Raw genomic sequence first — 25,821 nt, 5'->3', positions numbered from 1 at the left:
CCAACATTTGCTGTTTCGACAGAAGAAGGGTATCCGCGAAAAAGTGATTTCACTTTTCGACAATGTGGATGCAGCCCGAGCGACGTGTCTCTTCCGAGTGTTTCTTCCATTCGCCAGTGTCTTCCATTTCCAGTCCGGTCACGTAGCGAGACCACATTTCCTGTGTCGATCTCATAAGCAGAGCTCGCAACGAGCGCAAGAAGCAACACACCTCCAAGCCAGTCTCGAGATTGCGGACCCAGCGGCGAGTGTCGTAGATAGGCGAAGTCTCTCTGCTGAGGAACAGCTTGCGCCTGAGCTCGTTGAGTTCGCCCGAACCACGTCGGATCGAGGGATCGGCTGGATCGAGCGTGTACTTGAGGCCGTTGCCGAGCTCAGCTGCTCGTCGCTCGTACTGGGCTTCATCCTCGACGACGAGCGCGTCTGCGAAGCCGCTGGCGGTGACGATACTCGTAGAGACGCGCGATCCCATTTTCTCGCGTTTGCGAGGCGACACCACGATGGGCGAGCCAGACCAAAGCACATCCACGCAGGTCGTGTGTGATCCAAGCTGCAGCTCGAGTCAGCGCGGACGAGGACGAGACATGCTGAAGGACTTACCTCCAAGGTATCAATGAAGAGATCCGCAACTCTGCCGCGGTTGAGATGCTCATCTTTCGAAGCAACAGATGTAAAGAGGATCCGCTTGGCAATTGCTTCGCCTCCCCATCGCTTTGCAGTGTCAAGCAGATTGGGCTCGCCAGCTGCAGGGAAGCGAAGGAGCCACAAGACAGAATTCGGAACAGCTTGCAAGATCTTGAGCCAGATGCAGAACGTCGAGGGGTCGATCTTGTAGAGCTGGTTGAAATTGGCAAAGATGACAGTCTCGGGAGCGAGCTCAGGGAACAGAGCCTGACGCATCCGCCATCGGCATCTCTCTTCTTCTGCCCATCGCTCCTCGAGATTTGGCAAAAGCTCGTGAGGCTCACGAGGAGCCGACTGAGCATGGTCGGCTACAAAGTAGCTGTGCGGCATGTAGCAGAGCTTCTCCGTGTAGACCCAGCTGGCGTCATTCTCTTCTGGATCGAGATCACCCGGAAGCTCCGTGGGCCGAGTTATCGAGCTGGCATCAAGCTCTTGACGTTTTCGCCAGACATTACAGGACACCATGTCAGGCGGACATACAATCTCGTCTGCGATCAGCCAGTCACACCAGCTTGCAGCGAGTGTTCCGACAAAGCCCATGTATGCCACCTGGATGGGGCACGGGCGAGCTGCAAAGATCTCGTTGCGAGCACCCTTGGTGTAGCCGTTGAGGTTGACGAGGATGTGGATCTTATCGTTGATGATGGTCTGGATAATCTCGGCGTTGCGCATGGCAGAGACATCACGGAAGCACTGCGATTCAGCTGAGATTTTCTTGCGATATTGCGATTGATCTGAGGCCGTCGTGGCATACAAGAAGACGTTGAACCGGTCCAGATCGTGCATGCCGAAGATGCTCTGCATCAGATGCGACAGAGGATGGTTGTTGAAGTCTGAAGACACGTATCCGATGTTGATCTTAGGTGAAGGCGGCGGCGGAGGTGGGTAGACGTGAGTGGGCATCCATGGCTGCGAGAGTGCGGACATTGAGATCCGTAGCGCATTGCGATGCGAGATTAGGCGAATCTCACGAGCATCCAGCGGGTATGTGAAAGTGTGGAAAGGCAAGACAGTAGGCACTGCAGTTGCTGTGAGCTGTGGCGGCAGCAGCGGTCGCTTGTACTGAGCAACAACGGCAGGATCACTGAGATCGATGGCGGACATTGGCGCATCCGACTTGACAAGCGAGCCGTACTGGTGCAGATACCAGCGGCGTTGTACGCGACGGCTGAGATGTTCGATCAGGCGAATGATGAAGCCCCCCTCATTGATAAGGAGAGCCCATCGATCAAGCTTTTCGTAGAATTGCGAAAGACGGTCAGTCCATGCCTGCGTATTGTCGAGAATGCCGCCAGTAGCGAGTGCCTGGGCAACGACTGCAAGCCAGCCTTCGATTGGCTGCGTGTTGGCGATCATGCCGGAGCCGTAGGCGAGTCCGTCGGAGAGTTGCTTCTGGACGAGCGATCTGATCTTTGCCATCCAGCCTTGAGCAGCAAGAATGGCATCCGAAGCATTGCCTGGCCGGAGAATCTGGCCTTCCGAGCCAACGCCAATCTCGAGACTGCCGGAACCACGATTTTGCCAGTCACAGATGGCGCACAACGCATTTGCAAGTCCGCAAACAGCCTCTGGAAAGTCTGGATTGAGCTGCACTGCGCGCTTGTAGTACGGCACAGACTCTTGCACGTGTCCGAGATCCTGCAGCAGGTTCAGCAAGAGCAACTCTGCGCGGAGTGTGACACACCTTGACTGCATTGGCAAGGTTGGCCAGAGCAACGTCAAAGTTCGGGTTGCAGTCGACTGCCTTTTCGTACATTTGCACAGCTTCTTGTAGGCTGCCCATGTCCTTGAGCAAGCTGCCAAGATTGGTGTATAAATGCGGATGTGAGGGGTCGAGCTTGAGACCAGTCTCGTAGAAGAGCAATGCAAAGTCTTGACCCGACATGCTCTTCGCGCCATCAGGAGTCAAGACAGTTGTCGAAGCCGTCAGACTTGCAAGTAAGATGCCGAGATTATTATAGGTCGAGGGCGTCGGATGGAGAGCCAAAGCAGAGTAGTATAGCGGCAACAGCATCGATGGCGAGAGGGGTATGCCTTCTACTGCTGCAACAGTAACATTTGGTGAGCCGATACCGTCCTGGAAGATCTTAGCGAGCGTGAGGAGGAGCGTGCTCGTCGTTTGGTTTGTCTGAGCAAGCGAACTTGTCGTACCGTTTTGGGAATACAGACTGGGCAGGATACCACCTGTGCTCGCGAAGAGATGGCTTGGCAGACGTGCGATGAGCTCGGGCGTAAGCAGCGTCATGGGCAGGAAGCCGCCGCCTTGTCGAAGCAGTGCAGCAGCGACATTGTCGCTCTGACGCGAGACCGAAGTCAATAGATCCTGCCAGTAGAATTTTCCGTGATGCGATAGCCCTAATTCTTGATCGATCGTGTTCATACACATCAGCGCGTCTTCGCCCAGAGCTTCCCGCATCAAGCACAAGCTGGCAAGACAAGAAGCGAGCATGAAGTCGCGGACGTCAAAGCCGAGTATTGAAGGGCCACGAGCGAGGGCAATCTCGATACCCTTTTCGTAATTGCACCTTGCCTTGTCAGCTCGGCCAAGATTTGCCCACAGATTCGCTTTGGCATTGAACAGAGTCTGAAAGCGATGCACGTTGCTAGCAGGAATGTACGCAGGTGTGATGAGCGGTCGCTTCGGCTTCACCTTGGCATCGTCAGCATAGAAGATACGTTGCTCCACAAAGTCACAGAGCTGAATTGCTTCTTCATGACGCGGCGGTGTTGCTGCAATCGACTCGCCTTTCGTGCTGGTCTGCGAAGGCTGTGCGGTGCATAGCACGCTGAGCAAATTGTCAAAGGCATCACAGTCTGTCGAGGGAGCATCAGCGATGCTGCAGTCAAAATTCAAGAGATCGCTTACACATAGGGCGCAGCTTGATAGCTTTCCACCACCATTGTTCAGCTTGTGCGCAATGACCAAGCGCGCGCAACGTGGTACCAATGTTCGACATGGCTTCAACGTACTGACTGTCGACTTTGAGGATTGCCTCGTTCCAGTGAATGCTCGACTTGAGGTAGTCGCGATTTGAAGCGCCTTTGCTGTAGTAGACGCAGCTGAGGAGGAGCAAAGTCGGACAGTGAGTCGGATGTGTACTTTGTAGCATGTGCAACAAGGGCAAGAGCTGCTCGTTGTTTGCGTCCTCGGTATAGACTTGATGGGCGTATCGGAGCAGATAATCGCGATGTTCTGCAGTGACGAGGTCTTTGTAGAAAAGATCCTTGAGCGTCTCAGTGACCTCAGCCGGTGCAGAAGCCCGTTGAGCTGCTTCGAAGGCGTTTCGAGCTTGTGCTTGCGTGGCCGAGCCGTTTTCATTTGCAACTTCAGGGGAGTGCGACTTTTGCTGATCGGAGCGCTGCTGAGTCTGCACGAGCGATTGCGAAGCAGATCTGGCAAGATCGTGGGCTGCCATGACATTGGCAGTGATAGCAGCGGCAGCGGCAGCTTGCACGCGCATGGCAGCCTGACGTGTCTCATCGACACCGGCGTGCGCTGCTTCGGGAGACGATGTAGCAGGCACTTCTGCCTGCAGTAAGCGAGCAAGAGCGTCCTTGTGCAGATGCAGATAGTAGCCTGTTGCGTTGCGGTCGAGCTCACGACGGTAATGATCTGCGTAGATTGACAGATCGACCGAAGGTCGGGAGCCGGAAGACGCCATATGTTCTGCAGAGGCAGCTTGCGTAGCCAGAGAGATAGCTTGATGCTTGGAATTGGTGATTTCCTGATTGACTTCTTTCTCTTGCTGTTGCACATGCATCTTCTTGATCTGCATTGCAATTTCTTGGACCTGATCGGGCTTGAGAGCTGGTTTGTTATAGAAGCTCGTCTGCTCTTTGAGTTGCTGACGAGCTTCCTGCTCCGCCCAGCTGTCGACTGACGTGTAGATGGGCACGAATGGCTTTGCCATTTCTTGAGGCGCAAGCGCGGTTAAGCTATGCTCGGAGGGCGCAACAGCCTGATGGAGCAGAAGTGCCATACTGGGATGCGACTTGATGACTTTTGTCGATTCGAACGTCGCGGGAAAGGCGCTCGGCGAAGGCGGCGGAATTGCCAAAGCTTGCAAGAGACTCTTCTACGTGTACATGTCAGCAAGGGCGCAAGAGGGAACGCAAGAGCTCACATCTTGACGCGACTGAACTGCGAGCTTCATCTGATCCTCAGGATTGCTCGTGCGAGCCAATTGAGCCAGCAAGGTGGGCGGCAAAGTCAAGATGGAGTGAATTTGGTCGTCAGTTTGTGTTCGTCTGCGTTGATGCGAATCGCCATAACCATTGCGAAAGGCTTCAGGGATGTCTTTCATCGTCAGCTTGTCGGGTCTGGCTGGAATCGCGTTCGATTGCGCGGGCGACTGACGAGGCGTGGCACGCGCGGAAAATGACCTGGAGCGCGCAGAAACGGGTGAAGTGCTCGGACTGCCGTTGCTTGCCGTCCGTCTGAGATTGCTACCGGCGTACTGACCGTCTTGGGCATAGTAGGCTTGGCGTTGCTGCTCTTGCTGTTGCTGAGCGTAGCGGAGCTGTTGGGTGTAGGGATCTGTATTGCCAAAGTGCGCAGGATCTGAAGCTTGCCGACCGCGGTGATAGCCATATGGAGCAGCGTAAGGCTGCAAGCCATATACGCCTGGGTGATCGCCCTGCATGGTCGGACTTGTCTGCTGATGGTCCATCGCGACAGCATCATAGTGTGCCTGGTGAGGCGGATAGGCAGGCCCGTGACCGTTTGCGCCTTGAGGCGACTTCGCAAGGCTTGGCTGGGGCAGGGAAGGGTAGTAGCCTTCGGGCGGGTTCACGAGCGGATGGTGCTGCTGCATGGCGCCTTGATGGTAGGTATGACCATTTGACAGGTAGGCCTGTCGAGAATGAGCTGAGCCTCCTTGCTGGTAGTAAGCATCCCATTGGGCTCGCAGGTCTGCTTGAGATCTATTCGCTGTGGCACTGTACGCTCGCTGACGGCTTTGGACGGCATCGTTCTGAAAGTCCTTCGGAACTGGTTGATAAGTGGCTCCTGAAGCGTCTTGCTTTGCAAAGCCATTTGTTGGCACTTGCTGGTGCGAGCGTGTCGCGCTGGCGGGGCTGTAGTGACCGTTGCGCTGAGCACTGGACCACTCATGTCGGCCATTGTGAGCCCAATGAGCGTCTGGCTGCGCGTGACCGTCGAGGGTAGTCTGGATGGGATCGAGCCCATTCGAGTGACCGTTTGAGGGTCGCGCGCCGACATACTGCTGTTGCTGGGCATGCTGATGATGAGCTAGAGCACGATCGCTGGGTTCGTGATGCCATGTCGACAGATCTTGACTCGAGCGTCTTTGGCTAGCTTGGACATCACCGTCGTGCGATTGTGCGACGAATGAGCGACCTTGTCGGCGAGGATCGACGTAGTGGTGGCCGGTCTCGTAGCTCATCTCGAGCTAGCGCATCAAGCTCTGTGACTGTCCTCGCTCTGCCTGTGGCTGGCCGAGGCGAGCACGATGGACCGTGGACGGCAACAGGAGCCTTGCAAGGGAAAAGGAGACGGTGACGTTTCGGGCAACGCTCGCTTCGACTTGCTACAACGTGTCAGACTCGATGTCACAGTCCATTTGGAAGATCCGACGCTGAGACGAAGCGAACATCGAGACCGTCAAAGAGCTTGACGGAACGGTTGCTCTTCGACTGGGCGTCTGTGCTAGATGACTTGACTTTACACTCCTCCGGCCGTTGCCGAAGTCGGTACATCGAGACAAACGCTAGCTGGACGTCTCCTCAATGCGCCTGCGATCTCGTCGACATTGCCAGCAGCTGCAGCAGCGTCGCTCTCTTTGAACAACGCCAGAATGGGACTTGCTCGGCTTGGCGCTGGAATGTGGCGGACAGCGGAACACGAGAGCCGATAGCGATTCTCGAGACTAGCGTGCCTTGCAGCCACATACAACTCATCGATGACAGTTCAAGGCTGCAGTCAGCTAGACCACAGTGACTCTATGCACCCCTGGCTCGCCGCAGGAGCATCACATGATGTCAGTCGCCCTTGAAACGCGGTTCAACTGAGTCATGACGCTGCCTTGCCTGAGACTGTGATAGTGGCACAGCTTGGCCCCACATCCGTACGCATGCGAAGCTCAGGTACCGATGAGAAGCTTCAACAAAGCTGAAGCAACCGTTTATCACCTCCCGTTGGCACTTGTTTGTCAAGAGCTCTCCTTGCATTTTCCAGCGTACCTCAGATTTTGTCCCGCACGCTGTCATAGCTCTCGTGATCATGATTGATCCCAATGAGCTGTGCTACTGATGTGAGCATCGACGTTTGAATCGTGTAAGTCATCCGCCCAGCTCCAGGCCAATGCTAGGCGCGCGCGCGCGCGCTACTCCGCAAAGCATCGAACCGAGTCCCTGCTGCCATGCCGCCCCCACCGAGACCAGTAGCAGGCGCGCAGGAGCCGACAGTCTTTCAGAAACGTCAGTCTGCTTGTGTTTCGGACCCTTCGCACGCTCATGATGGCATCATGCCTGCAGTCAAAATGGGCGCTCTCACAGGCGGTCTGGTCGGCCTGACCATCGTCGGTGACCCAAGTATCTCCTTCCTATCTGTCACTGAGGATGCGGATGCGAGCAGGGCTTCATTTTCGGCTCGTTCGCCATTCTGCGGTGCGTATTTTCCACCCATCAGAGCATGATGCGCTTTGCTGAAGGCGGACGCAGCAATGGCGCTGGACCGAGAGGCTTCATGCATTCGCTCTCGCAATACATGCTGACTTCAGGCGCAACCTTTTGTGAGTCTGCGAGATCTGTCAGTAGAGCGCGGGCTGAATAGACCGTACAGGCTTCTTCATGTCAATTGGCACAGTCAGTCGCCCCCTACGGGCGTGCAGGAGATACTAACAAAGCAGGATACAGGTGATAAGAACAGATCAATCGCGAGCGCTGACAGCATTCGAAGAGGCGGCTTACAAGCGGAGCGCGATCATGGGCCCTCCAGTCTCTGCAACCGCGACCGGATTGCGACGGCAGATGAGAGAGCATTACGAAAGCGAACGGAGGAGGACATCTGCGTCTACATGAGATGCAATTCCTATTGCCAGGCCTCGCTGCGTTTCCTGAGCACGGCTTGCACTTCCTTGAGCTGGAGTATCTTGACGCCACATCCATCCATCGTCCGTCCAAACGTAGCCTCGTCAGACTCCCAAACAATCTTCATCACCTGCGCGAAGGCGGGCCGACCTTTCGCTTGAGGTTTCGCGGAAAGCGAAAGCAGAGCTGTACAGTCTGCCAGCTTGCGGAAAGCGGCAAGAGGCCTGATGATGCCTGCTTCTCGCGCGGCGGCTAGCCAACCATGATCAAAGTCAAACGCAAACTGACAGCCGCCAGATTCATGGAAGACTTTCGCGATGGTGATCTTGGTGATGAGAATATCTTGAAGTGCTACTGCTACCTTGCGATAGAGTGACATACAAGCGAGCGGCGGCAGTGAGCTAACGAGACAGCTGAGAAGACCAGAGAATGCCGCCAGTGTGGTGTTCAGCTCTGGGCTGATCTCAAGTTCGTCAGGAGCAAGTGCATCATAATCCCATCGTTTGTTGAGATAAGGCTTCATCTCGGAAGTGACTTCGCGAACGATGTGCTTTACGATGAGATCGTCTGTCCTTTCCGCCAAGGCACCAAATCGACTTGCATGGCTATCGAAAAGTGCAGCGTCAGGCTGTCCTGCGAGCGCCAAGAGAGGTGCTGCCAGCTTGCCGACCTCGTCATCAGTCTTGCCAGAACGAGCGAGATCTGCGAGATGGTGCCACAAGTCGAGAAAGAGTGGATCTTCTCCCCACGATCTACATGTCTTTTGCATCCATCTCGCGCTTATTCCCGCCCGTAGCAAGCGCTGTAGCCCGCTGACACCGGCAGTCAGACGCCCACCAGGTCCTTCGCCAAGTGAGCCCGGTACAGAGCTGATCAATCCGAACGTCAAGCTTTCAAAAGCATCGACCGATGAGGCAATTCGACCATGATACGAGTCTAGCAAAGGCAATTGGATTCTGGTCAGGAATGGCAGACGATGTCTGAATGCTGGCAAAGGGCGGTAGCGATCTGTGATCTGCTCAAACAGGTCGCGAATGCGCAGTGCAGAATGCGTGGGTCTCAGACCTGACTCTGCATAATCTTCGTTGAGCTGCCATGCATCGCTTGCAGAGATGATCTCGAAGAATTTGTCGTCCGCATCTGCTCGCACGTCAGCTCGTCGACGACCCAGCTGAAAGGAGGGCGCACAAGTACGCTCTGCTTCCCGCCAGCTGCCGAACCATGACTCGTTATCAAGAATGATCTCAGCGGTGATACAGACATCTGCGCCGGTCTTGCCAGGCAAACTCTTTGACATGCGAGGCTCGAAACCATATCGGTCATGCAGGGTCTTGTCGAATTGCAGCGCTTGATAGATCGTATGCGCAAGAATAGGCGGGAGTGAGAGTAGTTGTGGAACAGATTGGCGCAGTCTTCGTGTGACCATTTTGAGATTAGCGACAATGAACTCTGTCATTGCATCGAAATGACCGTAACCTCCTTCTGCCATCAGGGATTGAACATCGTCGGTCAAGAAACGCTCGTGCTCCGATAGAAGATTGAGGACGTGAGCAAAGTACCACTCTGGCTTGTCTAAGCGGTTCGTCTGTCGCTTGCCGTCGAAATGGTAGCGAAACCTCAACTCGAGAGGTTGGATCATAGCTCGGATTGGGATAACAGGCGGTTCGAGCAGTGCGATAGAAGGTCTTTTGGGATCTGCATCCATGTCTGTCGTCTTGGCGAGACGGTAGCGCTCACCCCTACCGTCAGACAGCAACATCAGCGCAGGAGCGATAACATATGCATGCTGACGGACGCGCGTTGTAATTTGAGACCATCGAGGAAAGCAGCCTTGAGCCGTGAAGTGGCAACGCTTCGCTCGAGGGGCGGTATTGGCTTTGGCCAATGCAGCTCTTCCAATGCAGCAAGTACTTTTCTGCGGTCGACGACGATAAGTCTTCAGGGACTACGGGCCACAGCTTGCAAGCTCACATTGAGATCTCGTCGACTTGTCTGTGCCACGTGTTCCGTACAATGCGCTCGACGAAAGCAGAAGCACCCAACTTGCCGGAGACACGATTGAGGCTCTCGTGATACTCGTAGAGCTGGATATATGCCTTGAGTGCTCCTGCTGTATTGGTCGTAATAGACGAGCTCGCGCGTAGGCTGTCCGAAAGGCTCTCGTGATTCAGTCCCAGAAGGTCAGTGAAGGTCTGCACAGTCTGACCTGAGCTTCTCCGCCTTTGCAAGCACGTCCAAATAGGTCTGTGCCCGCGCGAGCTGGGCTATCTTGGCATCTAATTCCTCAAGCTCCTCGAGCAGCGTCTTGTCTGATCCCGTCGAGGTGCCTTCGCGCAGTCCGCTGGAGAGCTTGATGCGATGATCGATGATCTCGTCTTCTGTTCTCAGCTGAGTCGTATGCAGCTCGCCTGCTTTCGTGTCGAGGTTGACGATAGTCTGTCGCGAGGTCGAGAGGAGCTGCTCGACCAGCCCATTGGAATTCTCCAGCTGCCGGATTCCTGGAAAGGTCAACCCTACGTCGCCTAGACTAGCGCAGGACGACCTGCCTGCTGTTCTAGCTCGTCTTGTCGCGCAAGCACGTCTCTGAGTGTACGGTCGAGCTCATCTTGTGATCGCTTGCCCTTTCCGAGACCGCCTCGTGTGAGCTCGGTCAGTCGTTCCTGAGCAGATTCGCGAGCTTTGTAGACGTTTGGCGGCTGTAGTAACTGCTCGAGCACTGCCGCCATCCTCGCCTGGCCGGTCGTCGTCGCCACGATTTCGCGACTTTTGGCTTTTCGTGCGTCGACTGCCGCTGACTTTGGGACGGAAATGTCGACGTTTGGGACGCTCTATCGAGTGACGACGTACGGCGAATCGCACTGTGCAAGCGTAGGATGTATCATAGACGGGTGTCCGCCTGTGCGCTCGATGGACAGCCGCTCAGGACGCTACTGACAGCGATTCGATGACTCGCAGGGGCTTCAGCTTGTCGAGCAAGATATCCAGACCCAGCTCTCCCGCCGAAGACCGGGACAGAGTGCACTGACAACACCCGCGAGTCTCGTCAGCCAAGACTGTGTAGGCCTGGCCTGACGTTGGACCGCAGAGGGACGAAGCAGACAGCGTTGCTATTCAGTCTGGCACCGAGCACGGCGTCACGCTAGGCACACCGATCGGCCTCAGAGTGCAGAACAAGGACCAGAGACCGCACGACTACACAGAGACGGATCTCTACCCTCGTCCGAGTCACGCAGATTGGACCTACCTCCTCAAATATGGCATAAAAGCCAGCAGCGGCGGCGGCCGATCCAGCGCAAGAGAGACGATAGGCATGTCTACTCCCGGCATTGACTGCTCTGGAGCGCTTAACGAGAATGGATCCTGCAGGACGAGTGGCAGCGGGAGCGATTGCCGAAAAGTACTTGCGCGAGGCTTGCGGCGTAGAAATCGTCGCGTTCGTCTCCTCAGTCGGCAAGGTACATATCCCCTACCTCGCATCGACTTCCCACGCGGCATCAGGTCAGACGGTTGACCTCATTGGGGGAGGAGAAGAGGAGGATGATGCGGATGAGCTGCTCACGAAGGAGTACATGGACATGCTCAGCAAAGTCACGCGAGAACAAGTTGATCAGAACAACATCAGATGCCCGCACCCCGAAGCTGCCAAACGGATGGAAGAGGCAAGCCTCTTGCAAGAGACTGCCTGCTCGCCGATTCGGCTGACAAGGGATTGCAGAGGATAATGCGAGCCAAAGCGGCCAACGACTCAATCGGGGGTACGGTGACTTGCGTCATCCGGAACAGCCCCGTCGGTCTGGGCGAGCCCTGCTTTGACAAGCTGGAAGCCAAGCTTGGCCATGCAATGCTGTCCATCCCAGCGACGAAAGCATTTGAGATCGGATCAGGCTTCAGAGGCGCCACAGTAGCAGGCTCGAAGCATAACGACGCATTCGTGCGCAGGCCGGACGGAACGCTAGGGACACTGACGAACAAATCGGGCGGAGTGCAAGGAGGGATCTCCAACGGGGAGAATATCTACTTTCGCTGTTCGTTCAAATCGCCCGCCACCATCTCACAGGAGCAGAAGACGGCCAGATATGATGGCGAGGCAGGTTCTCTCGCTACAAGAGGCCGTCACGATCCCTGTGTTGTTCCCAGGTAAGTCCCCTCTGAGTGTCGCCCGATCCTCGCTAATGATCCGACTCTGTATCTAGAGCTATCGCAATCGTAGAAGCCATGGCTGCGTTGGTCATCATGGAGTATGTCCCTACAGCGTCAACAGAGCAAAGCTAACATCCGTCATGGCAGCGCGTTCCTGATACAAAAGTCGAGAGAGGCAGCGAGATTGATGCTACCGCCAATCACGACACTACCTGCGACAATGGCTTTGCCCACCAAGCAAGGCATCAATAAGCTGCCTACTGGAGCTGAAGCTATAGCGTCTGAAGCCAAGTAGCTGACAAGATGCATGCGTGGCAGCTGATGATAAAGAGGCATGTAGATCGGCTTCCCGTCGATCGCGGCTTCTTCTCCTTCTCTCGCGTGTGCCTAAGCTCGCATCCTCCTGTCGACGGCCCTGAACATGCGAACGTCGGGCCTGTGACATCTGCGAGATGGCGAGTGAGGCAGCAGATGAAGCGGCGGATCGTCTTGCCGATCTGGACGTCAGCGATAGGTCGATAGACAGACACGCGGCGGCCGGACCCAGCAGAACGGTCGAAAGAGCTCGCTTCAACGAATTAGCGGGGCATGAAGGATCTTCTGCCACGATTGGCTCTCGTCTGGGACGCTTCATAGCTACACTGACCTCCTCATCCGGGGTAGAGAGGCCCGGCATCGCAAGGAGCCGGTCATCTCCCGTCCTCGCAGGCAGTCCAGCTCAATCGAGTCCGGCGAGCAGTCCCTCAGCAGCCAGTGGTCAATCTAGCAACCTCAAGCCTCCCGCATTTCCTGCAGTCACTAGTAAGCAGTCCGTCTCGAGCGCTTCATCCGCCGTGACCGCCATGCCGCTCGACCTGAAGGGCAAGGCGCCCGTCAAACCTGAGCCTCAGAAACGCCGGTCGAGCAATAACAGCAGCTTCACGGGCACCTCCTACTCCGAGACTAGTGATAGAGGGATCAAGAACATCATCCAATCTAGCGCGAAGCAGATGTTCAGGCGAAGAACGAGCGCAGCAAACAGCTCAACGGCAAGTCCGCCAAGCACTCCCGCGGAGGGCTCCTACTTGCGGCAAGCCAGCTCCAGCACGACGCCTTCAGCATCTTCGATGCCCTCGCCAGTCTCGCCGGGCTCGAGATATCGCCAAAGATCAAGACAGTCTTCAACCCAAGGCAGCCCGGATCCCTCTAGGACGGTAGATTCTGTCGCGCCGGTCATGGAGCATTGCTCTTCCTCCCAGACTGTGTCGAGCAGGTCACAAGAAGCGAATGCGATCCATCGCATGCTACAGCCTGCTGGGACTAGCTCGTCCGAAACTCAAGCGCTCACGTCGCCAAGTCAGCTTTACGCAGATCACATGCTCACCCCAACGCACCGTAACGGTCTTTCGTCCATCAACAGTCCAGCGCACGAGCCAGATACACCGCATCCGCAATGGTCTGCCCAGACCATGGCTGATGTCTTCCGAGACATGGCGAAATTACTACTCGATCCTATGCAGACCACCTTGCAACAAGTAACCCCAGTGTCATTCCTGACAACCTCAACACCCGCCCTCTACTCGGTCGTCACTTCGCCGACATCTTATTTCAGTCCGCAGCCTGCGTCTTCCGACTACACCCAGTTCCTGGATCCTACTGGCGCTCGAGCCCCAGCGTCTCTACATTCGGAGCTTGACCAGGAGGACGATGCTTCGCTGATCTCCGCCGCTTCAGGCAGCGCCTACACTGCTCAGTCTAGTGTAGACAGAGCGAGATCGTTCGTCTCATTGACAACGCCTAGGTCGATCGTCGGGAGCAGTTCGAGAGTACCTGTAACCACGAACGAACAGCTAGCGAGCTCTGCCTTGACTCTACCGGCGGTCTCAGTGGCGGCCATCTGGCGGGGACTGCAGTATTTCACATGGCTGACCAACAACATGACGGCGCTCGCTGCCTTTGCGCAATCGACTTCCGCAACTGGCCCGCTGGACAGCGAGGAAGTCGTCTTCGATTTGGCAGCTTTGCTGCAATCGACCATGGATATATTGGCGTCTTTGGCCTCGCAGAAATCTGTCGAGCTCAACATAGTCACAGGGGTATCACGTCTGGAGCCTGGACAGACCCATTCGAGCGGCGAATCAGCGCGAGGCGAGGGCTACGATGGCGATCTTGAAGTCGAACAGGTCCTCGTTCGTGGCGACGAGATGGGCATAGGCTTGCTCCTCATTTCTGTAAGCTGACATACCTGCTGCAAAGGTCTCGCTCATATAGTCTATCCAGCTTATGCGGACGGCTATTCTTTCGTCTTTCCCGGGCGATGCGCTCGAGATGAGCTTACGTACACGGACTCTATCGGACTTTCCATCGCAGAACAAGACAGTCGCAGGTATTGCCCGCGATCGGGTCCCACAAGGCTCTGTCATTTGTACTTTGGAATACAGACATGCTCGACACGAGCCAATCGACAGCCCGGCCGCTGCACCTTGTCCTCTCAAGCAGCCGCTCGTTCAGGCGCTCTCACACGAGCTCGGCTTCGTGCTGACGAGGGATCCGCCCAATCCTCGCAAACAGACCTTTGCCATGGCAATTGTTCTGCCGAGTGAGAATGATCGCTCTCGCGCCGAGCGACACCGAGCATCAGATGTGGCAGCGGAACCATCTGTAAGCGACACAAAAGCTCCGCAACGATGTGCTAATTCAGGAGATCCGTACAGATTGCTGAACTGCTTCACTTTGCCGATACATCGCTCAAGGGCAAGAAAGTCAGTCTATGCGCAGATCAAGCAAGCTTGTTCGCGAAGCATTTGACTGGCTACCTTGCCGGTTGGGGCATGGACGTCGGCCATATGCCTTTCGAATCAGAAAGTGAGCCCGCTGTGCCCGCTCATTCGCCTAAGGCTGCCAAAACGCGCCTTGATATGGTCAGGCAAAATGGCGGCGATCCTTCGAGCAAGACCTCTCCGCCAGACCCTACCTTACCTGCGCTAGATCCGACGATCAACTTCATTGTCATTGACGACGACATCGCTACGCTGAAGCGTCAGCTTGTGGTCATCAGGAACAATGCGCCGCAGCTACATCTGCAGAACAGCCTCTTGGCAAAGCGGCCACAGCTGCATACGAGGCGCACCCGATCTAGTGCACAGGTTCGACAGGCACAGGTGCCACCCCCAGCTTCACCGGCTGTCATACACTTTGCGAGCCTGGCAAATTACCGTAAGATAAGAACGATCGTAAGATCTGTCTTCAAAGGCGCAAGCTCATTCGCGCCGCTGCCTGAAGTTCTCGTCGTTCCCAAGCCAATCGGCCCTCGCCGTTTGCTTGCCTCGTTTTATACCGCTTTACGGCGACCGACGCTCGATCCCTTTTTCGCGCCCATTGCTACATCGCCATCCAGCGGGAGTGGCCACATGGTCTACAGTCCGCCAGTACGCCCAAGTCCAGGGCTCAGCTTCGCAAGCAGCAGTGATCATGATTCACCGATGGCGGCTCAGACCGCCGCTTCCGTCGCATCGCACGTATCTGGCCAAAGCTCCAGCCATGACATTCCGCAGACACCTCCAGAGCATCCCCAAGCTAGTGTTGGCACGCCCGAGCAATCACCGCTGTCAGCAGATGCGCTAGAGTATTTCTCCGAAACTGCCACACGGATCGGCAGCAGCGGCCGGACTGGCGTCATCATCCAATCTCCCGATGGTAGACCATCCGCTCTGTTTTTCCAGCCGTCACTCGGCCCAGAATCGATGCGACAGCGGTTAGATGAGGCGTCATCTGGCAAGAGTGGGTCGCCAAGCTCGGCCAGCCTCGAGCTCGACCGTAGTAGCGATGTCCTCTCCGTGCGCAGTCCCAGCGAGCCGTTGATGCCGGGCTCGCCGAGCTCGCCAGGATCTATGCAGTCTTTGACGCGTTCGCCGACCGTGGCCTCTATGGCAGTACCGACGGGCCCGGGACCAGCAACAACCACTATCGTTGCGCCTCACAGCCTAGGTTTGGGCTATCTGGGAAGGCGACCTTCGGTGGGTACAAAAACGAAGACAATCGACAGCAGCACACACGCGCAAAGTCTCGATTCGTATGTGCTCACCAAAGATTCCTCATCGCTGGGTGCGCCAACGACAGAGACTCGCATTGGTGCCGCCGACAAAACACTGCCTGCGGTCGTACCTCAGCTGTCTCGTTTGGCATCCTCCCCCGCGATGTTTTCGAATCATTTGGCAAATGATGCGGCGCCCTCCGCCGCCGAAGCTTCAGCTCAACATGAGCCCCAAAGCGCGCCTATAGATGCTGCTTCCGAGCTGCGACGGTTCAGCATGTCCTTCAGAGGCACCACAGCGTCACCGATGCTGCCTGCAGTACAGACGATGCCTATCGCAGAAGAAATCGATCAACTGCCTAGCGATGACCCACAGACACGTGTCAAAGCCCCGACGCGGCGCACCAGCAGCAAGGCAGAGATCAAAGCAGCACGCCGCATTGCTCGACGTCCGACGATGCCAATTGTGCCGCCTGTCAACGTGCTTATCGTAGAAGGTCAGACATTTCTGCTAGTCAGATTCTCTCCACTCGCTGATGCATGCCCGCAGATAATCCGATCAACCAAACTATTCTCTGCACGCACATGAAGAGGAAAGGCATCAAGTATTCAGTCGCCAACAATGGCCAGGAAGCAGTCGACAAATGGAAACAAGGCGGATTCCATCTGGTTCTCATGGACATCCAGTTGCCTGTCAAATCTGGCATCGAAGCGACCAGAGAAATCCGCGAGATGGAGAGGCAATTGAATGTGGTCACGCCTGGCGACACGCCAGGTGAGGAGCGGCCGGCTTCAAAGTCAGTGACGCCAAAGTCGCCTCTGTCACCTATACAACAGCCTGTCATCATCGTGGCATTGACGGCTTCGAGTCTACAGACCGATCGGATCGCTGCCTTGACAGCTGGGTGCAATGATTTCCTAACGAAGCCGGTCTCGCTGCCCTGGCTGCAGAAGAAGCTGCTCGAGTGGGGATCTATGCAAATCCTTTCCGGCTTCTCTCGGCGAATGTCACCCGAGCCCCTCAAAACGCCTGGTTTGGGATTCGGGACCCTCGACTTTTCCGCGCAGACGACCGCTGTCGCTGAGCGACTACACATCGGCAAGAAGCCACTCATCAGTGGCGCAACGTCAGGAGAGGCTCCTTTCGAAACGGAGACGTCAGTAATGAACACGACTTAAAGGGCTAGGGAGCATCGCATCAGAACACAGAATGCATTAGTAAACGTCACGCATCGTCGCGCTCTTCATTGAACCAATCGATCCGGACTATGCCGTTGTAATGGCCGCTAGCAAGCAGTCCAGTGCAGCGATGTGAGGGATGCCATGCACAGACAAGGGCTGCTTGCTCGGGCGCATAGTTTGCCGGATTGACGCTTGCTGGAGTTCGTTTGGCGTCGTCAAAGAAGAATTGCCGCTCGCCGGACGTACCGGGAAACAAAGCAAGCTCATTTGACAGACGACCCCGCTTGAGTGTATAGATCGTGCGACTTGACTGCACGCCGGTCAGAGCACTGTCAATGAGCTCGACTGCGCCGCTTGCTGACGCTAGCGCGACAAGCGAATGGTGCAAAGATGTTACTAGGGCCTGTACGCATGGCTCAGCGCATCCAGATAAATGTGACGAAAAACTTACAAAATAGGGTGCTCGTCCGTCAGCAAGAACGATTTCGGATGGTCGTCCGACCACTGCAGCAAGCGCTTGGCCTTCAAGATTGGTGTGTATGATCGCTTTGCGCTGTGATGACCAGACAGCACGAATAGTAACATCTGGAAGCCAGCGCTTTGTCAGCTAACCCAGCATGGTCAAGCAGTGTGAGCTTGCCTGCTTCTTCATTAAGCCGGCTGATCTGAAATACGTGTCGCCAATCTATGATGTAAATGAAGCCATCCAGCGAGGTGGCAAGCGTGGCTGTGGGCGACACCTGACCGACGGCATGTATAGGCCCATTTGCGCAACCTCGCATCGCTAGCAAACGCGCACGCCATGACCTGAGCGACTCGTCTCGCTCGACGTGCCATCTAGCCAACTGACCTGCGCAAAATTATTTGCATGTTTTCGTCTTGCAAAGCCGTCTGACGTACCCGTGGTGGTACCCGCAACGAGCTCGGTCCCTGAAATCCAGTCGATGCTGATCATCGCGCCGAGATCGAGCTCGAGCTCGGCTAAGGCTGCTTTGGGCCGCACTGCCTCGCCGTCAAAATTACGTTTACGCGATGGAGCTTAGCTTACGATAGACCGTTACTTGCTCTTCGCTTTGATCCACTGGCAAAGGAACATCCAGTAGATAGACGAGACCACTTGTAGATACGAGCGATAAGGTACCCATCTAAGCTTTCGCCATTAGCCATGTTTGCTCCAGAAGGACCGAAAGAGACAAACCAGCTCGCTCGCGTAGCAAGGGGCAGGAATCCATCTGATCTGAGTGACATGGCCTACATCGAGACAGATCATCATAGCGAGCACGGGACGACTCAAACCAGACGACGCGAATTGCCAAATTTGTATGCCGCCCTTTTGACGGCCGGAATCGGGCAAGAGGGGAATCGGCTGCTCACTGTCGAGCGTCGCAATCGCCAAGTATGTATGATCTGCAGCACGGGTCTGCGTCAGAGCTGACACACCATCGTGACGATGAAGCGAACCTGCAGAATTCTCGACCGGACACCACGCGAGACTTGAGACTTGGGCGCCGGCGTTGATCAAAAGCGCGGGAAATTGGCTGAAGTCGTTGGCGAGATGCAGCGACTCGAAGGAACGCAGAGCTCTCAGATCTTCCGCCTGTCCTTCTACACGAGGAACGAGGCGGCAGAAGAGATGGTTGTCAGTTGCAGATTGCTTTGTATTGACTTGGTCTATCTTTTCAGCCTGGCGAGGATCTCTGGTCTCTCTTGTCTCGACATTTCGAAGACCATTTGGGAGATATGCTCGACAATCGCTGCACGTAATCAAGCGATCATCAGGCGGTCCGAGCAGAAGCCAGGTAGCACCCACGCAGTGTCTGGATCGAGGACCTTGAAAGCAGATGTGAAGGCTTGCTTGCGACGCATGACTGTGTCTGCAGACTGTGGCTGCGGATCATGGAGCGAAAATGCTTTGTGTGCCAAGGCGCCAGCATTCGAAATGAAGGTAAGTTCCAGGGCAACTTGGGATACGACGCTGTCTGGTTCATTCGCTGTTGTGCGCGCCTTATTGAAAGTGTGCACTTCGAGTAGAGGTCGAACAGGCTCCACAAGAGACGAAAGCTGGCCTAGGTCAGGCCTCGTGTGCGATACTGTTGCACGCTTGCGTCGTTGGCGGACGGGCTGTCTCGCTCGCGTCGGCTTCTCGTCGCCCGAAGGATCATAGGCCGAGAGCGAACGAGACCGGCGGCGGTCTAGGCTATCCTGCTCTGGATCTGCCTGAGAATCGTCCGATGAGGCAATATCGTTGCCTTCAAGACTGCTTTGCGTTCGTTCTGACTGTCCGTCTGAGAAAGCTTCGATTTCTTCTGGTATGATGCTGTCCTGACGCGGTTTAGGTTTCTTGGCTCTATTTCTGTCCCGTTCCGCAATCCTTGCGCGCTCTCTCTCCTGCTCGATGGATATCGCCTTCTGACGCTCCGCTTCCTCGGCCTCCCGCTCGGCTTTGCGAGCAGCCACAGCAGCTCTCCTCGCCTGTCGTTTCACTTCTCCCTCGAGTTCCTCACCCGTTTGAGGGTCAACAAAGGTGAGATCAGGTCCCAAGACGGGCAGCGTGGGATCAAGTGAAAGTTCCTTCTTGTTTGCACGTTGTAACATCCGCTTTGCAGCTTCTAGCTCGAGTCGTCTGGCAGCAGTAGCTCCTTTGGGTCTGCCTTTCTTCTTGTACAGATTGCCATGCTCGTCGTACGCGGGCGGTGGCCACTGCTGTTGCAAGATGATGGGCATACCGTCCTCATCCAACTCTGGATTGGCAGGCGGCAAGTTGAGACGGGGTCGCTTACGTCGTGCCGTCACGACGGGCTCGGTGCTCGTTGCTGCATTTTGAGGAATCGCTTCGGGCGTTGCGCTGTCTGCCGGCTCAGCGGGATCATCAAGCGTGACATGAGAGCCAGATGGCTGAGCAGGCTGCTCTGTCATGTTCTTAGGGTCACCAATGACGGTACGCAGTGACGTCGCCAGGTCGGTGACGCTGCCGAGAGAGAACGCGACGTGCCTCGTGCTCGAGCGAGACAGCAGCAGGCAGACAGTCTCGACGGGGAAGAGGGACAGCCGGGGGAGCATGCTATGACGGCAAGCTCGCTCTCGATCACCCAGCAGTGGCTCCAACAGGTCCTCGATCCCGTCAGTCACCGCCGCCAATCTTCGTGCGCCGAGCAGAGTGCTGACGCCCGGTGGATGCGCGGTTCAGTACAGGTACAGAGATCAAGTGTACACAGATGTCGACCGGACACTTCAGCTCATTCCTACGCTCTCTCCCAAGACTGACTCGTACAGTACGCCCTGCTTGCTCGCAAAGAGCGAAAAGGAAAGAGCCAAAGTGCTGATGCAGTCGAGCAGCATACGATGACGGCAGAGCAGTCTTGCTCGTCTGTCTGTCGGGCACGCTGCCCATCGGCTTCCGCGGACAGACGTACAACATTCCGGTAGCAATCTGGCTGCCCCATCTCTTTCCTTATCATCCTCCGATGGTCTACGTCGTTCCAACGAGCTCGATGGTCGTCCGACCGTCCAAGCAAGTCGATCCCTCCGGTCTCTGTCATACTACCTATCTCACAGCATGGCAATCCAAACCAGAAGTGAGCCCGTTCCAAATCTCAATCTCTGACCTCTTGGCGGGAATTGACGCGCCTTGCCAGGGCTGCAACCTTGTAGATCTCATCGAGTCACTCAAGGCGCTCTTCTCCAAAGAGCCACCGCTGTATGCCAAGCCGGCCTCAGAAGTCTCTCGTGCTTCGACGCCCAGTCCGAGAACAGCCACACCTGCTCTGAGACCCATCCAGCCAAACTTTGCAACGCGACCCGCTCCACCGCCGCCGCCAATCAGTTCGTCCAATCCCCCGCCGATACCTGGCAGACCCAAAGAGCTCCAAACGAACGGGCTAGCTCATTTCTCAAGCATGAACATGGGTCATACAAGAAGTCCCTCGTCGCCGCTCGGTCCGAAATCACATCTGCTACCCCGTTTGCCCACAGACTCTTACAGACCAGAGGGTTCCTACAGACCGTTGCCATCTACGAGCGCGTTTATTGCAGAGCCGGTGCAAGACAGCCACCCATTGGAGGATGACAGATTCTATAGGGCAGAGGGAACGCCAAGGTCGCCTCCGTCCTACTATCGCGAACCTGGCTCGCCCAAGCTGGGACCGACTCGAGCGGCAACACATCATGCCAGAGCAAGCTTCGGGGGTCAATCGAGGTTCTCGCCCACTCATACACCGAGGAGAAGCGAGGGAACCGCTTCCGCGGGCTACTACACGCCCGAACAGCTACAACAGCTACAGCGTTCGGAATCCTTGTTGATCAAACCTGACCAGAGGCGAAGTAGCTCACAGCCTGCCAATTTGCTCGATAGCGACGATTCAGTCTTTGCTTCGTATGACGACACGAGCTCAGGCTCGGGCACGTATCATTCTGGCTTTGCGCCTCCGCCCAGACGGCCGACCAATCCTGAACTTTTGCATCTCCAAACAGCAGTACAGCAGAAACTTATCTCTTCCCGCACTTCGCTCCTTTCTTCTCTGGCCCAGCAGAGGACGACTTTGGAAGCGCTGCAGAGTGATCTGAGGTTAGGCGAGCCTGCTATAAGAGACGAGATGGCCCGGCTGGAAGCGGTCAAGGATGTCTGTATCACTGTCAAGCGGAGGATGGAGGATGTCACAGAACGGGCGCAGAGGAATGTCGATCTTGTGAAGCTCAAGGGCGATATCGAGCCTGACGAGATTGTCTGCTCTACCTCTGTCGTTCACAACCAGTGCGTCTCTCCTGTGCTTCTCTGTGAACCTCGTCTGATCGGTGACGCAGATTGCTTGACCTGGTAGCGGAAGACGCAGCACTGGAGGATACGATCTATCAGCTAGGCAGAGCGCTCAATTCCGACACGGCCCAGATCGACCTGGACCAATTCACCAAGAGAATCAGATCGCTAGCGAGGGATCAATTCCTCAAACGGGCGCTCATCAACCAGATCCAACTCCAGCTAGCTATCGTGAGCGATCGGTCTAGTTCGGCTGCAGCAACGGATACAACAACAAACGGACGACAATTGTCATCGTAGAGCGTACCTGTGCACGATGTACTCCATTAGATCTGTTGTCCTTCTCATGTACGAGCAAACGCACGTCTTGACGCGGTATAATCCTTCTGGCAGACCATGCTGGATATCCTGACGGATGATGCTCAGACCGGCTTGGGCGAAGCAGGTCAGAAAGTTCTGGTCGGATCTGCGGTTGGGGTTTTGAGTCGAATAGGGTCAGTCGGCGGAAAAGTAGCTCACCTGGTGATGCTAGAATCGTCAGCATCAAAGAGCGACTCGTCCGCAGGCGCTAGGTTCTCTTTGACCATGATCATGCCGTTCGGTCTCAGTGCAGCTTTGGAACGTTGCAAGAAAGCGATAAAGTCGGTATCCGACAGGTGGCCGATGCACCACTGTATCCAGACGACATCGTACCCTGGCTCTTCTTCCTCCTCGAGCACTGATCCGGTCCCTGTCAACGCAGCAGCAAGAGTAGCAAGATCAGGTTTGGCGGGATCGAAGGTCTGCAAGCCGCATTGGAAGAAGCGAACGCGCTTGGCGAGCGGTGGCGAGGGCGAGGAGGGATGCATGCCATACCAAGCCGGACAGTCATGTACTGCTTGCTCGACGAAATGTTCGAGCGGTTCGACCAAGTCGACAGAATCGAACAAGGGCAGCAAGACTCTGTTCGTCACCCTTCCAATCCCCGCACCACAATCCAAGGCTCTCATCCTTCGCGTCCTTTGGGGCAAAGTCGCATGAGGACCGCTCAGGCTCGATAATGCCGGTAGGAGCGTGAGAAGGAGTGTACGCGAACCGAGTGCGTCCACTCTCGGCAGCTGGGTGGAGTCGCCGTAGCCTCCCATGACGCCGGACAGGGAGGCGGGCGTCTGCGCCCAGTAGGATACGCCGGCTTGATAGTCGGGCTGCAGAACTTGTTCCTTTGCTATGCTCGGCTTTTGCCTGACCTTGCCTCGTCTGATCGGCCTACGCACTGGCATGTTGAGACTTGTGCTCGAGAAGCTGCAGCTGTGCGAGCTGCCAGCTGACCAGGAGACGGTCACAGAGCGGGCTGACCGGTGATGCGCTCAACGCGGCGGCAGTCGACAGACGAAAAGCGCACGAAGCATTCCATCCCTGGCCGCCATGCTGAGACTGACAGGACTGCGAGGCTGCAACAGGTTCACTCGGGGCAGACGACTCATCTCGGTCAAGTCTGTGCCTGCGATCGGCGAGGATGCACTGCCGCTACAGCCAACATGGTCGGTGACCGATGACATCGAGGCCAGTCGGACAGACAAGCCCATCAGCAACGAGGACCTGCTGCATCTACACAGACTGGCTGCTTTGCTTCCTCCTCCGGTCGACTCACCCGAATGGAAACGGATCCAAGCTCAGCTAAGCTCCCTACGCGATCTCATCGAGACGGTGCGCAATTTACCCGAAGAGCCTACTTCTGTCGAGTCGGACCAGGTACCCGATGGCCGCATATGGCCGCAGGGTCGCTCGCTTCCTCTCATGGGTCTACAGAAGGAGCAAGGACGATTGAAGCGTCAGGGCAACAAGAAGAAACTCGATCCTGATGATGTTCCTCGTCTTCCTGCCAGTGACGAACGGGGACAGTCACTCCTCAAGTTGAGCAATATGACCAAGGACGACTTCTATCTCGTTCCGACACCTCTGACCAGCAGAAGAAAGTGAACTAGCGCTGGGAAGCACGCATGAGATTACGTCGGACGCGTCGTTTGGTACCGCCTAGACCGGTACTACCCGCTACCGTCAGGTAAGGCCCTGTCAGACCGCCAGAATCGAGATCGCCGTCGTGAGAGACGTTGCGCCAGTCGATCATACCGATGAGCGGCAGAGCCAATTCGCTACCTCTGACGAGAGTCTGGCATCGCTCCAGATCCTCGGGCGGAATGGAAGTGACGAGCTGCAGGAGCAGCTGACTGCCGTCGATCGCCCGAATGACGCCGAGACCGATACAGTGAGACCGAGACGGATCTGGCATACCTGTCAAGAAGAGCTCTCCAGCGTCCTCGATCGGTTCGTCAGACACGATCAGCCCGACAAGGCTGGCGTCCAGCAATCTGAGGCCATGGGCGGGCGCAATCTCGGCATCGGCGATGAAGATCTGGTTCACACTTGCCTCGCCTGCGCTGTAAGGAACGAGAAAGGGCGGAGTAGCGACAATAGGCTCGTTGTAATTCCAATTTACCATTCCGTCAGGTTGCCATCGCCTTTGCAAGTCCGACATCAAGTTGAGCGTGCGGAGATCGGCAGCGGACAGACTCCTCGCTGCAATGTCGTCTGCTATTGGCTCGATTGTCACATAATCTCTTTGAGCCATCTCAGCTGCGGGACCCTCGAAGTGATCTCTACTTTCAGCCGAGCTGAACCGGATGAACATGCTTGGCTCGACAAGATCACATAGAGCAGACTGTAGCTCTGCTCCCAATCCTTTGGTCCAGCCTTGCGTGTTGACCACTAGAGGCATACTGCCCAGACGTGTGTAGCACCGCATGAGATCACTCAGACAAGCGATATAGTGTGCAGCATCTGTTCGAGGCGAAAGAGCACCCAAGAAGTGAGAGCGGACGGGTCGCGTCGAGCGAGTGAAGGCAGATCCGATGAGGGGTAATGTACAGATGGTAAGACTGATCTGGCCAGGCGAAGTCATCTCGCTTTGACCCATGTCTGTATCGAGAACTGCCACACTCGCATGCCTGACACCCCCTGTCAGCTCAATAGGGTCCGGTGAAAGTGTGCTAGTACTTTTCGAGCAGGCGGTTGACTGCGAGTTTCATCAGGGTCGACTTGCCTACGCGCTTCCCTCCCTCTATCATGACCCGTAGCCCGATGTCTGATGTGCCGGTATGCAGTCTCTCGAGAGCAGATGACCAAGTAGCACTCAGTTCGAGTAGAGAGAGACTGTTTTGCGCAATGTCGTCGAGGCTGACAAATTCGTACGTAGCCTTTTGAGCGTAAGGCTGAGTTGACCAGATGGAGCGTGAGCTGAGTATACCGGCTGAACGAGCGAGTTGCTCTATGCCTCTACTGCCATCGTTCAGATCTTCGAAGAGGACGACAGTGCTAGCGCGTCGGATGGCTTCATCGGACTCCGGCAGCTTGTACCCTCGCTCTGATAGCTCGCTTTGTACGGAAAGAGCAGGAGCACTGCTCGAACCGGGCAGAGCGGTCAAAGGCACGATAGGCTGCAGAGAGGACGCGTGAAGTCGTAGAGTCGGACTGTTCCTCGTCAACCTCGCACAGGCAGAAGTTGCCGATCCTCGCAGTATCGTCATCTGAGCAGTCCCGAGCAGGAGTACAGACTCGTCCACGTCGAGGCAAACTAGACTTGCTGTTCTTCGTGGACTAGATGAGTGGAGCACAAGCACTTTTGTCGATACTCTGATACGTCCCTGTGGCTCAGCCATCGTGTCATCCGGTCGGGGCGCAAGTAGGGCATCTTGTGAAGGCGTCGGAGAGACAGTCGATGCGCTTTGGGGCACTGTAGGACGAGCGATGACGGGCACAGCTGGCCTCTCAGCTCTCTGGACCTTCACAGGAGGGTCCCCTGGAGTTTGGAGAGCAACGGGTGGCTGAGGCTGGACCGAAGCTTGCTGTGACTTGTAGATCTGTCTTGCGCTTGCCGGTCGTGCCTTCTTGGGCTCTGCGACTGGCCGAGCCATCTCTGCCTCTGCAGATTAGGTCAGCGGCAAGGTCAACGGTCACCCTCGCG

General features: G+C 56.0%; 10 protein-coding genes across 10 annotated transcripts; 5 read left to right on the top strand and 5 right to left on the bottom strand.

Annotated features, from left to right (window-relative positions):
- Positions 1-49: 49 nt before the first annotated feature.
- On the bottom strand, positions 50-6,089 carry L969DRAFT_97099 (glycosyltransferase family 41 protein; the record flags this gene model as incomplete). Its single annotated transcript, XM_014709778.1, has 6 exons — positions 50-160; positions 212-550; positions 601-2,322; positions 2,369-3,498; positions 3,551-4,760; positions 4,809-6,089. 6 exons carry the CDS (start codon positions 6,087-6,089, stop codon positions 50-52), a joined length of 5,793 nt encoding a protein of 1,930 aa, XP_014565264.1.
- A 975-nt stretch (positions 6,090-7,064) lies between these two features.
- L969DRAFT_54614 (uncharacterized protein) lies at positions 7,065-7,725 on the top strand (the record flags this gene model as incomplete). The annotated part of the gene is made up of 6 exons (XM_014709777.1): positions 7,065-7,122; positions 7,180-7,223; positions 7,280-7,311; positions 7,366-7,436; positions 7,487-7,509; positions 7,561-7,725. The coding sequence occupies 6 exons, from the start codon at positions 7,065-7,067 to the stop codon at positions 7,723-7,725; spliced, it is 393 nt and encodes a 130-aa protein (XP_014565263.1).
- A 10-nt stretch (positions 7,726-7,735) lies between these two features.
- Positions 7,736-10,460, bottom strand: L969DRAFT_97097 (uncharacterized protein; the record flags this gene model as incomplete). Its single annotated transcript, XM_014709776.1, has 6 exons — positions 7,736-8,874; positions 8,923-9,473; positions 9,530-9,649; positions 9,706-9,879; positions 9,941-10,221; positions 10,281-10,460. 6 exons carry the CDS (start codon positions 10,458-10,460, stop codon positions 7,736-7,738), a joined length of 2,445 nt encoding a protein of 814 aa, XP_014565262.1.
- Positions 10,461-10,491: 31 nt separating this feature from the next.
- Positions 10,492-12,209, top strand: L969DRAFT_90679 (uncharacterized protein). Its single transcript, XM_014709775.1, has 7 exons — positions 10,492-10,632; positions 10,690-10,767; positions 10,820-11,042; positions 11,101-11,393; positions 11,450-11,871; positions 11,928-11,972; positions 12,022-12,209. The coding sequence occupies exons 1-7, from the start codon at positions 10,543-10,545 to the stop codon at positions 12,167-12,169; spliced, it is 1,299 nt and encodes a 432-aa protein (XP_014565261.1). The 5' UTR covers positions 10,492-10,542; the 3' UTR covers positions 12,170-12,209.
- A 117-nt stretch (positions 12,210-12,326) lies between these two features.
- L969DRAFT_97095 (uncharacterized protein) lies at positions 12,327-17,065 on the top strand (the record flags this gene model as incomplete). Its single annotated transcript, XM_014709774.1, has 4 exons — positions 12,327-14,084; positions 14,134-14,514; positions 14,568-16,383; positions 16,437-17,065. The coding sequence occupies 4 exons, from the start codon at positions 12,327-12,329 to the stop codon at positions 17,063-17,065; spliced, it is 4,584 nt and encodes a 1,527-aa protein (XP_014565260.1).
- Positions 17,066-17,111: 46 nt separating this feature from the next.
- L969DRAFT_97094 (uncharacterized protein) lies at positions 17,112-19,984 on the bottom strand (the record flags this gene model as incomplete). Its single annotated transcript, XM_014709773.1, has 8 exons — positions 17,112-17,471; positions 17,520-17,653; positions 17,709-17,918; positions 17,969-18,070; positions 18,117-18,213; positions 18,267-18,475; positions 18,530-18,822; positions 18,879-19,984. 8 exons carry the CDS (start codon positions 19,982-19,984, stop codon positions 17,112-17,114), a joined length of 2,511 nt encoding a protein of 836 aa, XP_014565259.1.
- Positions 19,985-20,131: 147 nt separating this feature from the next.
- Positions 20,132-22,121, top strand: L969DRAFT_54417 (uncharacterized protein; the record flags this gene model as incomplete). The annotated part of the gene is made up of 5 exons (XM_014709772.1): positions 20,132-20,188; positions 20,256-20,340; positions 20,405-20,643; positions 20,704-21,818; positions 21,869-22,121. The coding sequence occupies 5 exons, from the start codon at positions 20,132-20,134 to the stop codon at positions 22,119-22,121; spliced, it is 1,749 nt and encodes a 582-aa protein (XP_014565258.1).
- Positions 22,122-22,147: 26 nt separating this feature from the next.
- On the bottom strand, positions 22,148-23,080 carry L969DRAFT_97092 (uncharacterized protein; the record flags this gene model as incomplete). Its single annotated transcript, XM_014709771.1, has 3 exons — positions 22,148-22,164; positions 22,217-22,287; positions 22,341-23,080. 3 exons carry the CDS (start codon positions 23,078-23,080, stop codon positions 22,148-22,150), a joined length of 828 nt encoding a protein of 275 aa, XP_014565257.1.
- A 145-nt stretch (positions 23,081-23,225) lies between these two features.
- L969DRAFT_97091 (uncharacterized protein) lies at positions 23,226-23,780 on the top strand (the record flags this gene model as incomplete). The annotated part of the gene is made up of 1 exon (XM_014709770.1): positions 23,226-23,780. The coding sequence occupies one exon, from the start codon at positions 23,226-23,228 to the stop codon at positions 23,778-23,780; it is 555 nt and encodes a 184-aa protein (XP_014565256.1).
- Position 23,781: 1 nt separating this feature from the next.
- Positions 23,782-25,771, bottom strand: L969DRAFT_97090 (uncharacterized protein; the record flags this gene model as incomplete). The annotated part of the gene is made up of 2 exons (XM_014709769.1): positions 23,782-24,805; positions 24,855-25,771. The coding sequence occupies 2 exons, from the start codon at positions 25,769-25,771 to the stop codon at positions 23,782-23,784; spliced, it is 1,941 nt and encodes a 646-aa protein (XP_014565255.1).
- Between the last annotated feature and the right edge of the window lie 50 nt (positions 25,772-25,821).

Source organism: Mixia osmundae (genome assembly GCF_000708205.1).
Source record: "Mixia osmundae IAM 14324 unplaced genomic scaffold scaffold_13, whole genome shotgun sequence".
Taxonomy (NCBI): domain Eukaryota; kingdom Fungi; phylum Basidiomycota; class Mixiomycetes; order Mixiales; family Mixiaceae; genus Mixia; species Mixia osmundae.
The sequence above is the reverse complement of the archived record's forward strand: the minus strand, read 5'-3'. Positions and strand labels throughout refer to the sequence as shown.

What these genes read in the sequence shown, in the direction of transcription:
- L969DRAFT_90679 (XM_014709775.1), top strand. Translation starts at nt 10,543, where the DNA reads ATGTCGACGTTTGGGACGCTCTATCGAGTGACGACGTACGGCGAATCG. An exon ending in CAGCGCAAGAGAGACGATAG is followed by an intron (nt 11,043 to 11,100) that starts GCATGTCTACTC and finishes TGGATCCTGCAG; the next exon opens with GACGAGTGGCAGCGGGAGCG. An exon ending in GATCCCTGTGTTGTTCCCAG is followed by an intron (nt 11,872 to 11,927) that starts GTAAGTCCCCTC and finishes CTCTGTATCTAG; the next exon opens with AGCTATCGCAATCGTAGAAG.